The sequence below is a fragment of the Populus trichocarpa genome, chromosome 16 (assembly GCF_000002775.5).
Source record: "Populus trichocarpa isolate Nisqually-1 chromosome 16, P.trichocarpa_v4.1, whole genome shotgun sequence".
NCBI lineage: Eukaryota > Viridiplantae > Streptophyta > Magnoliopsida > Malpighiales > Salicaceae > Populus > Populus trichocarpa.
In genome coordinates, this window is record NC_037300.2 from 12,036,864 (window position 1) to 12,053,248 (window position 16,385).

The 16,385-nt window shown below is 31.2% G+C and overlaps 1 protein-coding gene across 2 annotated transcripts; it reads right to left on the minus strand.

Annotated features, from left to right (window-relative positions):
- Positions 1 to 5,078, minus strand: LOC7487473 (LIMR family protein At5g01460). 2 transcript variants are annotated; one of them, XR_002978303.2, is made up of 15 exons: positions 4,342 to 5,078; positions 4,146 to 4,231; positions 3,671 to 3,786; positions 3,393 to 3,503; positions 2,984 to 3,082; positions 2,750 to 2,872; positions 2,233 to 2,295; positions 2,076 to 2,140; positions 1,659 to 1,768; positions 1,442 to 1,556; positions 1,255 to 1,320; positions 786 to 896; positions 622 to 688; positions 271 to 506; positions 1 to 173 (listed from the first exon to the last, which is right to left on the minus strand). XR_002978303.2 is itself a non-coding variant. In XM_002323543.4 (14 exons), the coding sequence occupies exons 1-14, from the start codon at positions 4,689 to 4,691 to the stop codon at positions 459 to 461; spliced, it is 1,530 nt and encodes a 509-aa protein (XP_002323579.2). In that variant the 5' UTR covers positions 4,692 to 5,078; the 3' UTR covers positions 1 to 458. The 2 variants fall into 2 exon arrangements, 1 of the variants encoding a protein (XP_002323579.2); XM_002323543.4 differs by having other exon boundaries at positions 1 to 506.
- Positions 5,079 to 16,385: the final 11,307 nt, after the last annotated feature.

Consider the following 16,385-nt stretch of genomic DNA (forward strand, 5'->3'; position numbering starts at 1 on the left):
TAATGCAGTAATGCACGCAGAAGTATCAACATTGATCAACTTGTAAGATCTTCTGTTGTCAACGGTTATATTACATCTTCAGAAGTTGTACAAACCCACATAGGACACTGCTGAAGATACACATGCTTCTTGTCAATGGTTATATTACATCTTCGGAAGTTGTACAAACCCACCTATTACAGTGTGCGGAAGCAAGCGTATAGCACTAACCACATTAAGAATAATACATACAAACGAGCAACAACAAGCAGAAAGAGTAGCAGCACTCACCGACATGCCATGCCACTATCACTAGCAACCGCAAATAGATCAAATGATATCTGCACACTTTTCAACACCTTTCGACGTTAACAAAACTGGGCCGCAGACATCCGAATATGAAACAAACTCCAGAGTAGATGATACAACTGAATTCCGAAGCCTCCAGGCAGGTGTGTGAACTTCTGGTAAAAACATGCTCACGAGGAAAGTTGGAACCTGCCGCTAGGCTTCTTTCTTCTCCATCCCTGTCGAGATAAAAAAATTAAAAAGCAACATTTAGATTTGTGTAATCAATAAGATTGATAACCATAACCAGATTAAAAGTAATAATGACAACAAGTCATGGTGGAAGCTACTTACAAAGGCGGCATAATACACAAAAGTCAAACCCGCTAGAACAACAAATGCAATTTGGAACACATTATACCTGTAATGCAATCACCAAAATGTCCACCATATCAATAGAGTGGGCAGGCCCATACAGAATAAAACAACAGACGAATAATATTTATGTTATAACTCACTTGTACAAATATTTAATTCCACGAAGTGACTGCAATGTGTGGCCAAAAATTTCTTGAGCTGCTGTTGCTTGTGCATAGTAGCCAAATGCAGTGGCACAGAACTGAATCACACTGTAAACGCAAAAACCAATAATTTTTTCAATAATGTTCAGACATTATGTTTTCTATCACTAAATAACTGCCTTCCATTTTTTAAAATACAGAATAAAAGTTGCACCATAGGATAGAGGAAATGGGAGGTGAAGGGCATGCTTGCATTTTGAAGTTCATTGCTGCAAATATTTAAAAGACAGGGAGTAGATAGGTTCATAACATAATTATCCAATATATTCTCCAAGCCTCTAAATATCAACTCAGATAATAAAATCATGACCATGTGCTAATTATAACCATATCACACATAAGCTTTTAGGAGCACAACCTGGAGAATACATAGAAAACAAGATGTTCAGGGATCAAAGAAGCCAACCTAATTGAGCATAGGAGAATGAGTCCCACATTGAAAAGGAAGGAGTTCATTAGAGTGGCTCCCCACCTGTAACACAAAACCATTCAATTGACAAGCTATCAAAAACTTCTGAAATTACAGATCATCATATAGATGATAAAGATTTAAAAAAGAAAGAAAAGAGGGCTTCCTCCACGGGATTTATTACTTCATGGGATGAATTGTAATGAAAACCAATCTCAGGCCCAGCATCATTGCCCCAGCTATGACTGCAAGCAGAAGATAGAAGCAGAAGAAAGCAAATGCAACAGTACCAAGAAGACCTGGCAGAGTGGCAGAAAACATATTCGAATGTAAGATTACCAAGTAAAACGAGCAAAGAGCTAACAAAGAGCTAACAAAGAGACAAGAGTACAAAAAATTACCCCATATATCATCCAACTTGATGAAGACCTCATTTAGAAAAGGAGAAAGAGGTGGGTCAATCAACAGATATATTATAATATGAGCAACCCAAGCCACTGAAACAATCAACCTGATCAAACAGGCAAAAGAGGTCAACAAAACCTGGTCAAAACATCAAAGAAAATTTCTCCGTAATTCGTTCTTATTCTTCAACTTTCCCATGATAACATTTTCCTGTTTTATACCAACAGAATCATATCTATGCTTCAAAAAGAGGCTCTCTACTCCTCAGCTCTCTAGGATGTCGGTCACTATATGGTACTTATAGGAACTACTACTGTGTCCAATAGAATGCAAGGAATGGAAACAGAGAAATTCTAAAAATAATAGAAGACATAGAAAAAGCTCTGTGTAGTCACACAAGTGGCTGCACTTACCCTAAGATTCCCAACACAAGTTTTGCCAAGTAGCCAAGAACAGTCAAAGCCCAGGATGTCTCAGCCTGGAGATAACAGAGAACACTAATGGTAAAATTGTGTGAGAGACAAAGCATAATTCTACTTCAAAGTTAGTCAGGGAGCCCGAAATTATCACCTTCTCCCCTTGAGGATACACCTCTTCTAGCAGCTTTACATCTTCTTCCAGCTGAAGCAACTCCTGAAGTTTAAACATGCATGAAATAAGTCCAATGACCACAACAAGGATCCAAGGCAATTGACCAAACCATCAAATTGTTCATAACAGCTATTAGTCATATAATCAACCAACTTATATTAAAATATTCAACTTGCACATGTGTTCCAAAGGATTGAGAAGTTTCAGGACATTTTAGCAATCAAACTAAATTATAGACCAGAAACAAAAACAAATATTTGATTTACCACATCTTTTAATTCAAAAAAATACAAACAGAATCAACTAAGAAGTTTTGTCCAAAAGCTGGTATTCTCAAAGCTAGAATAAAAAAACCACATACTTCTGAGAAAATAATGACACAAGTTCAAACCCTGCCTGCTTAACAGTATGCTTAGCATGCATTGAACCCACTGTGCAACTATGAGAGAGAGAGAGAGACTAGTTAAAAGCATGCAGTCCAGGGCTTCTGAATTACCTTTTCTACTGCCTTGACATTTTTACGCCATTTTCTACCCTTGTTGCCACTTCTTTCCTCCTGATGGAGTACATCAGCTGCTTTTTTGAGTTCTCTTGCTTTTTTACCAAGCTCAGTTGCCTCCTGCAAGATATTGACAACTATCCATAAGCATCAGAGAATATATGCACCTTCCCTTAACTATTTAAGGTATGCAGTAGCACATAGCTACTTGGCATGCAAGGAAGAACCAACCTTAATATACTGGGAGCGAGTGATAACTGCCTTGGGACGCCGGATGAAAGAAAAGATAAGTCCCAACGGCAAACAAGCAATCCCAACACCACCAAAAATCTGAGAAAATATGAGAATATTATACAGCATTTCTTGCATAAAGACAAGGCTGAAAGGAATTCACACAAAGGATTTTTTATAACAACGGAACATTGACTTCAGAGACTTCTATGTATTATGCATCCACCTATTTTCCTCATGGAACCTTTACCTATATTTCTCCCAAAGATACCAACTCTTTTCAAACCATTGATCCTTGACGAAAAAATAAATTGGAACTACAGAACTCTCAGAATTTGATTCCATATTTCGGTAAAGAAAAGAATTTTCAATAGAATCAGAAGCAAAAAGTTTGCATGAATGACCATACCGCAAAGAGAACAGATCCAACAATTGTAGCTAGAGCAACCACATATTCTGGAAATGTGGCGCGCATTGTCCATGTTTTCTCTGAGGAAGCATTTGCAAGATATGCAGAGCACTGCAAACAGAAAATAAAAAAATGAGTGAGAAAAATGGAAACATAACAAGCAAAAGAATAAGTTTCAAAGTTCCTAACTTGCACTATTAAACTGCAATATGAGAAGCGAATACAGGAATAATAATATGCTTTAGCGACATGGGTAATCAACATTACAGAAACATAACCTCGCGTGCAACACTTCCAATACATGGTTGATTTCTAGAGAACTCCCACGTACTCGGAAAAGTAGTTGTGGTTGAAGAGAGATGCCTAACAGTGAAGTCAACCTTTCCAACAAGCCCTAATATAACCACAAAAGGCATAAAATCAATAGCATGGACATTACATCTAAATCCATCTAATCATGCAATACACAGAAATTTACACTCAACAACTAAGCATGCACAAACATTCCCAAATTGCCAGAAAAATCTCATTTTGCCATATAAATCATCATTTACTAGCTAAATAATCAGTCTTAAAAGGCAATGCAACAAGCATTTGTAACTGCATCGCATAAATTGGTGAACTCCAAACAAATACCACATGTACCATTCTCTAGCTTAACATTTAAACACAAATCAATCCGGCCATCCCGCAACATACATTTCCATTTTCTTAAATAAAAATAAAACTACTAAGCATTTAAAAAACTAATACCATATAAAATGCCGAGCACAAGACCACACACAATTGCCGTCGTTATAACCCACAATAAAGCACTTTTAATCCTTTTAGCAACACTCCTGCAATCCAAAACAAAACAAAATACGGACACAATAAAAATAAAATTCAATTAATAGTTAAATAATAATATAAAAAAATTGAAATGAAAAACCCTAATTAAAACACCTACTTGTCCTGATCGCCTTCGTAGTAAAACATCGCGAATGGAATGATGAAAAAAACAAGCACAGCATCAACAATGTATACAGCAATCCACAGATCCTTCATTGGCAAGGTAAGATTACACGCGCCATTATAAATCGCATGACGACACGCTTGCCGGTTCGCTACGTCAGCCGGTAACATCAAAATCGAGATAGCGGCAACGAAGAGGCCAAAAACGACGACGAATTTGGGGAAATAAGCTTGATTCTTGTCGTCAGGATGCTGGTAATTGACTAGAAGGTAGATATTGAACAAGAAAACGATTATGCATACTACAATAGCTACGATTACTAGTGCTAAATTGAAATCTCCCATTTTTTAACGCTCTCCCGACTTGAAATCGAGGAAGTTAGGGTTTCGTGATTTTCGGGAAAAAAATTTTGAAAGTTTTTCAGATCTAGTTAGAAAGAAGGAGGTTTCTTTTTGGGGGTTTGACCCCGGCGAGGTGGGTTGTGAATGGCGTGAGAGGGCAAAATGACGGTTTGTCCTGTGAGAAATGGGTTAATGGCGGAGGGAGATGGGGTGTGTTAAGGTGGGTTTGGGGTTTTGCGACTTTTCCTAGTCTTGAACAGGCTGTCGAAACAAAGGGAGCTTTTTTATTTCGAATTCTTTTTTATGCTTTTGACAGATAGATTTGTCCAAGGTTCCGGTTTGTTTGGGTGCTCCGCTGCGATGGAAGCGAGCTGACATATAACGAAACCGTATTTGGAATTTGACGTTGAATCGCTGATGGGTGATTACCAGATAAGTACCCTGCGTTATGAAACTTTTTTTAATGTAAAACAAATATCCCGATAACAAAAATTGATCTGAGTTTATCCGACTCACTACATAGATGAATTCTTAAAATTATATTCTTTAAAAGAACTAGAAATTATAATTTTTTATCATTCAGTGCAAAAACCAAACAAAATTTATAACTTAGTTGTGGGATAGGATAACCCGGTGTAAATCAAATTAAATAAAATTATAAAATTCAATTCTCAAACTAGTTTAATATTAAAAAATAAAATTTAAAAAAAACAATAAAAAAAAATTCGAGTTAACGTTGGTGAACCTTATGAATCTATAACCTAAGATATGATATCAGAATAACTTCATGAAAAGAAAAGTTAAAAAAAAAAACAACAAATATCAATTCTCAATGAACTCAATGAAAAGAGATGAAATTAAAAAAAAAAAATTTAAAAATGACTGAAACCAACCTGGTTTAACCTTTAGAACATGTGACACAAATTATGAGACTGAATTACAGCACAAAAGGCAAACCTAAAAAAAATTAATGTCAAATTTCCAACTAGCTCAAATAATTAGAGATAAAATTGTAAAAACAAATTTAAAAAAAGATCAAAAGGAAAAAATGTGTGTGTGTGTATAAAGAATGAAGATCAAATTTAATATAAAAAAAAGAAAATAAAATAAAACCATAAGGGATGACAATGAAAAACAATTTCAATTAAGAATAGGATAAGAAAAAAAATATATTAATAAAAAAATAAGAACCAAATTTGATATAAAAATTAAATGTAAATGAATGAAATTAAAAAAAAATCAATAAAGGATTCAAGATTAAATATATTGCAATTAAAATAATGAGGACCTCATTTGACTCAACAAATAAATACTCAAATTTCTTTGTTTTTTTTTTATTTTACAATGGCTAGCATATTTTTCTAGGAAGAAAAAAAGGTATGAAGGAGGGAAAAAAACGTATGACTGGAGTTCAACTGTCGATCTTTTGGTGGCACACGCCTCACCACCATAATAAGAGTGATGAGGCGCCTCGAACGCTGCCCTAGAAGGCAGTGTTTAGAGTTTTTTTCACATCGCACGTGCCACCCAAAAAGCGTGAGAAATGTCCACTTGCTGGTGCGTCTTTTCATTTAAAAGTCTCAATTACCCCTTAATCCCACATGAGAATAGCAAAAAATCATAACAAAATGACAAAAGTGTCATTACATTGAAAGCCAAGAGAGTTTCATTTTGAGGGACATTTAAGAAATTGCATTGTGCCAAAAAACAAAAAACAAAAAGCCTAATGACCTAAGCAAAATGTTTTTTTCTTTTAAGGGTAATTTAGTAGTTACATTATACAACAAAGATGTAAAAAGACTAATTAACTATGTTCTTTCTAATAATGATTAATGATTTCTATGGAAAAGATCTTCTTACCCCTAGGACCAAGTTAATTGAATTTGCCCTCTAAAAACAAAATACTGATTTTATTGTGCGAATTCATAATATAGTGTAAGTGTGTGCATAGTGAAATGATGAGCCCTCTTAGTTTAATTTTTAATTATATTTTTTTTCAAATTTTTTAATTAGTTTTGACAAATGTTTTAGAAGGTAATAATTTATAAATTGATGTAAGTTTTTTATGGAACTTCGTATCATTTGATTCACATTGCTTTTATATTTTTATGAGACAAATTATAAATTGGATAAAAATTTTATTTTATAAATCATGTAGCAAAAGTTATGGATTGAATTTTTTAAACATTAATTTATAAGTTATTTCTAATTTTTTATAGAAATATATATTTAAGTGATGCAAATAAGCAATTAACTTTTCGATCAAAATGTTTTTTAGGGACAAAAATAGACACTTCAAGAACTATGTATGTATATTGTTCATTTAGCAAAACATAGTGGAAAAGAGGCTTGAAGCATTTTGTCAAACAAATTTCTAAATAGTTTTTTATTTAGAGTGATGCCATATCTTGACAAAATTTCATAAGGATAAGTTTTTAAAATACACGTGAGTTATTAAATAAAAATAATTCACTATCACCACTCATATTAATATCACTATCCAATATATAGATCACAATTTTTTTAAAAAAAATTATTGATTTCGTTGGTGTTTAAGCTATATTTCTATGGATATATAAATCACCAACCAATTTTTTTATGGAAAATTTGTGGTCGTCGAGTTTCTCATCGGAGATTTCAAGTTTGTTTATAATTCATTCGATAAAGTTATTTATTGACAAAAACACCAATGAAATATTCGTGCAAAAAAGATTTGCAAACCATTTTTCTATTGGCCAATATGTCGGTAAATATTATCGACGAATCATTGACAAGCTACCTATTGGTAACTAGTCATGTATCATTGACAAATTCCCTAAGATAATAACCGACATACAAATTATGTCAATGAATTCCTCGAGTTATATCAAAATAGTTCATCACTCTCTATTATTTTCCAAGAAAAATTGGCCTAAATTACCGATGGAATCATCAATAAAAATTTTATGTACATCGATATTACAGTAATTGTTTTTTAATACATGCTTATTTGGATCAAACAATTTTATATTAAACAATTTAATTAAATTCAAAGAACACATTTTATATTATTAATTTAATTGTAAAATCAATTACAAATATCTTAATATATTAGAAAAATTACAGGTGGAGGTAAAGTTGAAGAGAGAGGAAAATATCCTAGAGGTTCATAAATGGGAGGATAATAGGTCGACAAGTATGTCATCATCTGCTCTCATTACTTCCTACTTCATTATTCATACTACGCCTCTAGTTCGACCCTCGGATTTGCCTTCACCATAATAATTTGTTCTTGAACCAACTCCGTAATGGTTGGTGATTGCTGCCTCTTGTCGAAGTGTAGGTTGCGTACTATCAAAACACAACAATCTGCCCTTATATCTTAGGTCATAGTCATAAAGATATTGTAAACCTAATTCATATCGAGTCTACTGGTCACTTTAGCATCCAACCACAACTTCAAATTGTATTCTGGATGGATTGAAGGTTTCCTTTCATGTTTGGCAAGCATGCTAGTGTTATATGTTTCATACATTAAGGAAAAACCAAGTTAAAGATGTCGACCAAAAATATTAGTCTAAAAAAATATTCAAAAGGTTTCAAAGTTTACTTATAACAAGCACCTCGATTGGGTTGTCCAAGAACTGTTGCACCCTTTTATATTTATCCTTCTTTTGTATATGTGTTTCCATATATAACTCCATTAGAGTTGGCTCGCGCCTAAGCTGTGTAGCCTGAAAAATAAATCATTAGTTAAATATTGTCACAAATAATCACTAACATTTGAAGAAAAATACTTAAAAATAAAATATGGTCTTAGCAGACATTTTATATATTTAATAAAACGGCGTGATCCGCCAATATACATGTTAATGGAACCATGTGTCTCCTTGTTTATGTTCTTGGACCCACTTCGTTATCGCCTTCTAAAACTATCTGATGTCAACAACTCTAGATATCTCTCTCAACTTAGTGATGTGGGGAGGTCTAAAATTCTTTCACATCTTAAAATCATCTGACTCGGCTTTACTCTTAGCATATGTGTGCTTCATACCAAATATCACATAACCTGGTTCAGAAATTCATTAAACAAAAAAATATACTGAAAAAAATTATAATCTTACAAAAAAAATATATTTTTAACACGTTTCAACTTGTCTAATTGCGTTGTGGTTTTCTCAGACATCATACGTCGCCACCCTAGAGTTTCCCTTATCCCACCAAATTTTTTTCTTATAATCATTTTTGTAAAATAATTAGTTTCTAAATTTATAAAATATGTATATTAACTAAAAGTATTGATTATTTATTAACCGTAATTTTCCCTCACCAAGCCTGAACTATAGGCATCCATTCAGGATGATCTTTATGTTGGCTTTATTGAAACAAAGACACTTCCATTAACACTTTTCATTATCGATGTTATCGTGAAGGTAGCTTCCATACTTTTGAACTTAAAAATCAATTAATAAACAAAAAAATATATAAACACTTAATCAATTCATTAATGTTATCCTCGAGAAAAAAAAACTTTCTAAAATGATGTGATCGGGCTTTCATTCTGCTATAAGCTTGTCAGATAAAGGATCTCTAGCAAACAAAATGCCATATCTGTGACTCGTATTCAGCGAGCTTACATCAGTAGCAGGTGCAACAAATGTCTCTTCATGATTGATACCAGGCTTAACAACACTACTATTTGAAGAAGCTGAAGCGCTCATTCTCAACAGTGAACTTTTTCTTGGCATCTAAATAATATAAGTAAAACCTAAAAAAAACAAGAAAATAAATAATGAAACATATTCAATTCAATTCTCAATTCATGGTTTATAGGTGCTTATATTAGTGAATCTATCTATTTTTAACAAAATTTTGACAGCACCTCTCTTATACAATACTTTCCCTAATTATTATTTTTTTAAATCAGAAAACCATATTCCCAAACCAAATCATCATCCACAAGCATAAGTATCACTATTTCTATAAAACCCACTTCAAAATCATAAATAAAAACATAAATAATCATAATGACAACATAAAAATCAATCATCTATGATCTAATAAACATGGATATAGCACTTAAAACAAGCATTCTAAGTTAAACAAACAAGAAAAAAAACAATGAATCTAAGAAGAAAATATCAAACCATCAACATTGAACCTTAAATGATGGGGAGAGAGAGAGTCATTGTTGTTGGGATGGAGAAAGAGGGGAGAGAGGAGAGGAAATGGAAAATTTAAGGTAAATAGGGGCAAAATGAGGGATTGTCTGACATACCTGAGTTTTAATTCACCTACAAAAATTTCCAATGAAAAATCCATCGGTGATTTAATACGTCATTGAATTATTGATTAACTCATCGATGAAAATTTTTAAATTCATTAGTAGATTCATCGGTAATTTCAATAATTTCTAATTTTTTTTGAAAACCCCCTAAATTTACCAACTCATTTTCATCCATTGATAATTTCATAGGTCAATCTCAATTTTATAAATTTCTTCCACAACTCTTTGTAATACTTTGACCATTTTACATTTGTCAGTGTGAGTCCATTAGTGATTACAATTATGGTAATTACCAACAAAATCATGGATAATTATATATATATATATATATATATATATATTTGTTATAATCCCCTAACCAACCTAACTATACAACAACAATCACATTTAATAACAACTCATTAAAACCATAACCACAACAATAAATGTTTGATGAATGTAAAAAAAAACATAATGTTTTAAATCAATTACACAATGATGTCTTACACATAAAATCAATTCAAATCCTTTTTAATCTAAATCATTATCATTTTCATCATCTTCATATCCATCACTATCATCTTCTTCGTTATATTAAAGTTGGGCGATCTATTCAGCCTCATTAACTTTTGTATGTCCAGTTGTACTTAATATATCATTTAACTCGTTAATATCAACATGAACATAAATATTCTCAGCGACATAAAAACTTGAATTTTCTTCCATATGCAAGAAAATCATTTATAGTGCACAACAAAGTTGTTTTCATTTGAAAATTCTATTTTTTAAGACATCATACATCAAAGCCCTGAATGACTATAATTTATTCAATTCTTCAATCAACAGTTAAGGACAAACATCTATATTCCTATCTGAACTGTAAGGATTAGGTATGACTGTAGATAAGAACATGAATTTCAACCTCATAAATATCCTCGAAGTCAAGTTATAAATTTTTGGTATGACAAACCTACAAGAATAGGGTGCAATAAAGGACCTACATGGATTAAACCTATTAGTACATAAACTAAGATGTATGTTTTGTTGTGCTATTTAAAACTAATGATGCATTCTATTAAACTAGTTCTAAGCTTCATTATTGAAAGAGAGCATAATGACTTCATCCATCGCATTATGTGAATGATGTCATGTCATATGCTTGATTATCTTCGAAGACATAAATAACCTTTACAGTCTAAGAATGAATAGGAAGTATCTCAAATTTTTATATGCAACAAGTGTTTTTCCTCTACCAGTATTGGGTTTATATTGAGCATGCCTACAAGGTTTACACTCGGTTAAATTTGCATCTTCACCGTAGTAAAAACATGAAAAAGTTTGGCCACATATCAATTTTTTTAGTATTCTAGGCCAAGGGGTTTCATCATGGATTTTATACCATGAAAGTTCTTTTTCAGCCTGTTTCCTTCCAGTAAAATGCTTTTTTGCCCATTCGATGATGTTATTATAACAAACTTTACTAAACTCATAATCTGACATGATGGTGAATACTCATGCAATGACCAATAATTTATTGTGATTTGTGCACTCATTCCATAATGGTATGTCACTACTTGACATCGTAGTGACTTTTTTTTTTAAAAAAAAAAAGATATTTGACATTTTATTCTTAAAGCAAAAATATCTTGTTTAAAGAGTCGCACTTAGTATTATGGTCACTAAGAATCTTAACTGGCCAATATAGATTCTATGGTACGAGATTAGTTACAAAAAAAGAAGATATTATCACCCCTAAAGCGTCTCACCTAAGATAGGTTGTATTGTTGATTTTATCTTAAAATTGCTAAGGATTTGTTATGCTATGCCATCAATGGTCTAGTTATAATATTCCTAACTCTGACTTCAGTAAATCTTTTATCTAAAAATACTTCAAATTTTGGCGTTGGTAAGTATTGCATGAAAACAATGTATGATATTCATGACTTTAGCATCAATGAATGTTAGGCTAATATGTTTTTTTCTAATTCTAGTGCTAATATTCATAACTCTAGCGTTAATGAATATTAAGAGTATTCCCAGTTATTGCATTGATGAATACAAATATTCCCAATTCTACCGTTGGTGAACATTGCAGATGATATTTCCAATTTTGGTGTTGATGGAAATGATATTTCCAATTTTGGTGTTGATTGATATCATTCAAAAAGTGATAATCCTGACTTTGATATTAGTGAATAAAACTTTCTTTTATTAAAAAATTATTTTTTCTTGAAAATTCAGTAGTTGTGTTATTATCTGTACTGTTTAAGGCAATGACCTGCTATGAGTCCATTTGCTCCAAATGTTAGTAACAAACATTTTTTTGTTTTAGAAAGACAAAGTTGATAAGAAGATTAGATGATACTTAGTCAGATGATTCTACAAGGAAGGAGATAGGTTTATAGAAAAGAAAGAACGGAAAAGAATGATAAATAAAGTAATAAAGTAAGGAAATTTTTGATTGGATCAGGAATCTATTTTTGGATTTGGTATCAATAAATGATCTTTCTATATTGTTTTATTATTTTGAAAATTTAGGTATGTTAGCCCAATGGATTTTTTTATATTTAGACCAAGTCTCAATAGACTTAATAAACTTGTTATTAAATCTAAATATGCATGCAAAATATTTTTTTCACTCAATGCATGTTAACAGTGGCTCCTCCTCTCCCAAGTTGCCTCCATTCAGTTTTATAGGACAATATGGGATCATATATAAGAAATTCACCCCCTTCATCTGATCTATTTTATCTCTCTTTTTAATAGGTAATGAGACCATTTGAATGTAGATAACAACTTAATCATATTCCGTATTTGGTGAAAAGAGGACACCAACAGTTTTGTCATTTTTGGATTGTGGAAGTTGGGTTTTTGTTGTGTAAATGGAGCATCGTAGGGGAGAAGGAAATGGCATACATCTTGTGAGACTTGAATGAGGTAACCTGGTATGATGTGGGGAAGATTTGGTGCATTTAGGGGGAAGGTTGGGTCGAACCTTGGTTGGGAAAATTTAGGGAAGGCAAGAAACCTTTGGTTGCACTAATTAAACCAATCCAAAGTTTAATTAAGTCTCTAAACTTATTAATTCTTCTAATATCTTAATTGACTTTCAAACTACATTTTTCTTTTATTTTAGCCCGTGATTAAGTCAATAAAGCCCTTCCAAAGTTCAGTTAGGTCCCTGACTTCTCTAATGTTTGTAACTTTGCCCTCTTCTTCAACTTTCTTCTTAATTAATCCTTTATTTGTTAAAATCTGACAACCAAACCTTGCAATCTTGTCCATGTTGGTCCTCAAACCTCTAATTTATATAGTCTTAACAAGATTTTTTGTCTAATTTTCTAAAATTTCTTCAACAAGGTTCCATATTATCTATCCACGTAATATTTTAACCTGTTGTGAATTAAATGCATGCCTGATTATGATCCAAAATATTATTTTTATTACTTTTTTTTCTCTTTTTTTTGTTTTTTTTAAAGAAAATATTTTCTACATGAAAAATGAAAAACTTTAGGGGAACCTAAAATTAGGTTATGATAGGTTAATCAAAATATTTTAAAAGTTGAAAAAACATAATTGCATCTAAATTTGGTACGTTGAATCTTCACCTAAGTTATCATGATTCATTCTCATTGCATTCATCACCATACTCCTACAATGATTACTATTATCATCTACAATTTTATGTATGTTACTAGAACTAGATGTTGAGCCAACAATCTTTTCTAACATGGTCTCGTAATAAATATAAGGTTTTTCGTGTGCAAACCAACACAACTATTTATTTACGAATCCTTCTTTTAGAAGATGCATCATAACAATATCCAGTCGATGAAACTTTTTGTTTTTACACTTCACACATGATCATCTTATTCCACCTCCACTAATATTCTTTGGATTTGAAAGTATGAAAATAATAAAACCCATATCCCCTTTACAATAATCTTCTTTATATAACCATTGGGGTGAATCTCGATGTATAAAAAAACAATCATCCATTACATATAAAACATATATAGAATATTGATGACAACATTATTAATAATATAATCATTAATTCAAAATTTAACTTTAATAATTAAAAATGAATTCACAATCTAATAATCAATTATCATTTGTACAAAAATTCAATATTGCGTTAAAATGTGAACTAAGCAAATTAAATTAACAATAAGTAATTGGTACCCAACGAATTATATATTATTTGTTCAATTCAAACATATTTAATCTAAATTAATATCATTTAATTGTTATCAATTTCACAATTAATCAAATTTCCTAAAATTTCAAGCTTAAAAATAAAATTGACAAAACGTGATTGATACTCATTAAATAACCCATCATTTCTTCTAGAATAACACACCTAAGTTACAAAATAAAACTCAATTTCATAAAATTATAAACAAATTAATTTTTTTTAAATCTCAAACAAACCCTAACATACAAATCATATTTTAATACAACAAAATTCTCTATAAAAAGGTTGTAAAATACTTAAATATACAAGCAAACTATAAATATTACAAAAAAAATCAATAAATTAACCTAAAATATAAATAGGTAGGTTTGCTTACTTGATGTAGGAAATATTTAGAAAAACTTATTGGGGGGGGGGGGGGGGTTGTTGTTTTCTGCAGTTAAATAAAAAAAGGAGGAAGAAAAAGAAAAGAGGAGATGAGATTGTTGTCGATTATAACACTTTTAAATTTATCAATGGGTTTTTCGATGAAAACTAGCGATGGAATATTTCTCTCGGTGATTCTATCTGTAAATAATGACGTGTCATGTTACTGACAGAATCATCAACATAATATTTCTTGATTTTTTTAATTATTTTTATTATGTTGACAATTTTATTGGTAATTACCGATAGAATATTTTCTGTCGATAATGTCCGATGGATAGTTTCCATCACTATTGTTATCGAACATTACCGACAAAATATTTTTTATTGGTAATTCCATTATTATTAAAAAAAAAAAAGTTCCACATGAATATTATTTAAGCAAAGCAACTAACTTTTGGATCATAATGCTCCCTACGATAGACGAACTTTAAGAACTATGAATATTGTTAAGACTGCAAAACAAAGTGTACATTAAACTTGAAGCATTTTATCAAATAATAATAATAATAATAATAATAATAAGTAGTTGTTTAATTAGATTAATGCTATTTCTTGACAAAATTCCATCAAAAATTTTTTTACATCAAAATCAAAATAAATCTGTTGGTATGAATTTGCAACAAATTCAACCTCAAGAATAAGTCTCTAGAATATACATAAGTTATTGCATTAGAAAGGCCACTATCATCACTTTTTTTTAAAAAAAATTAGGATATAATAACTCGCAATCTATTTAAAATGAATTACAACTTAGTCCAATAGATTATTAAAATTAAATAATTAATCCTTGTAGTATCATTGTTGATCATGCTTAATTTAATATCATTTCATTCTAAAATTAAATAATTTACCTCTTCTATTTTTAAAAATTAAAATCCAAAATAATTTAAAAAGAACATGAAATGGACAACAAAAATAAAATTATAAATGAATTTAAGAACATACGGATTAAATATGTAGTTTCTAAAACCACGAGAGTTATTTAATTAGTTTTGCTAAACTATAGATAATAAGTTATAATTAACTCTTTTTATTTTTTTTTTCTTGTCAAATATCATTTATCTTTTAATTAATTACTAACATTTGTGTGTTTTAGTGTTCAACAATTGGAAGATAAAAAAAGAGAGCACGCATGCAACAACCACTCTCTTCGCACCAGATAAAATCATAGCAGCCTTCATTAACGAGTCAAGCCTAACAGTTCTAACCTACCAGCAGCTAAAATAAAAATCTCCTTTCGGTGAAGCACTTTCTATGTCAGTGTAGCACTTTCTGCATAGCAAAAATACACAGCAACATTAGCACATCAAAAATCTCCTTTCAAGGTCGGAAATCATCAACCAAAACACAGTAGCAAGAGCATCCAAAACACAACAGATTTCTTTACATCGGCAGTAGCAAAGTAGCAATTCTAGCTCAACAAATTAAATGATGTCTTCTGAAAATTTCACATGTTAATGAAAAACTTTCTTAAGTTCTAATGAGTACTGGCAAGTCATTTTAGAAAGAATATCCAAACCATCAACTGGAACAACAATAGCGGATGCCAAGGTTGTTAAAATCGCGAGTTAACTCGTAAAATCATAAGATTTTACGAGTCAACATATATTTAACGTGCTAAATCGAACTAAAAACTCGAAACCAGTAAAATTAGACTTAACTCATGCAAAATCGGTAAACTCGATCCGATTTTACGAGTTTACTAAATTTGTAATATGAACCACGTCAGGTCCAAATTTGGCCTTAAAATATCTGCTGATTAGTTTTGCGAGATTGAACATATCTTTCAAACCGTATATTGGATAAAACTGAAATTTGACAGGGA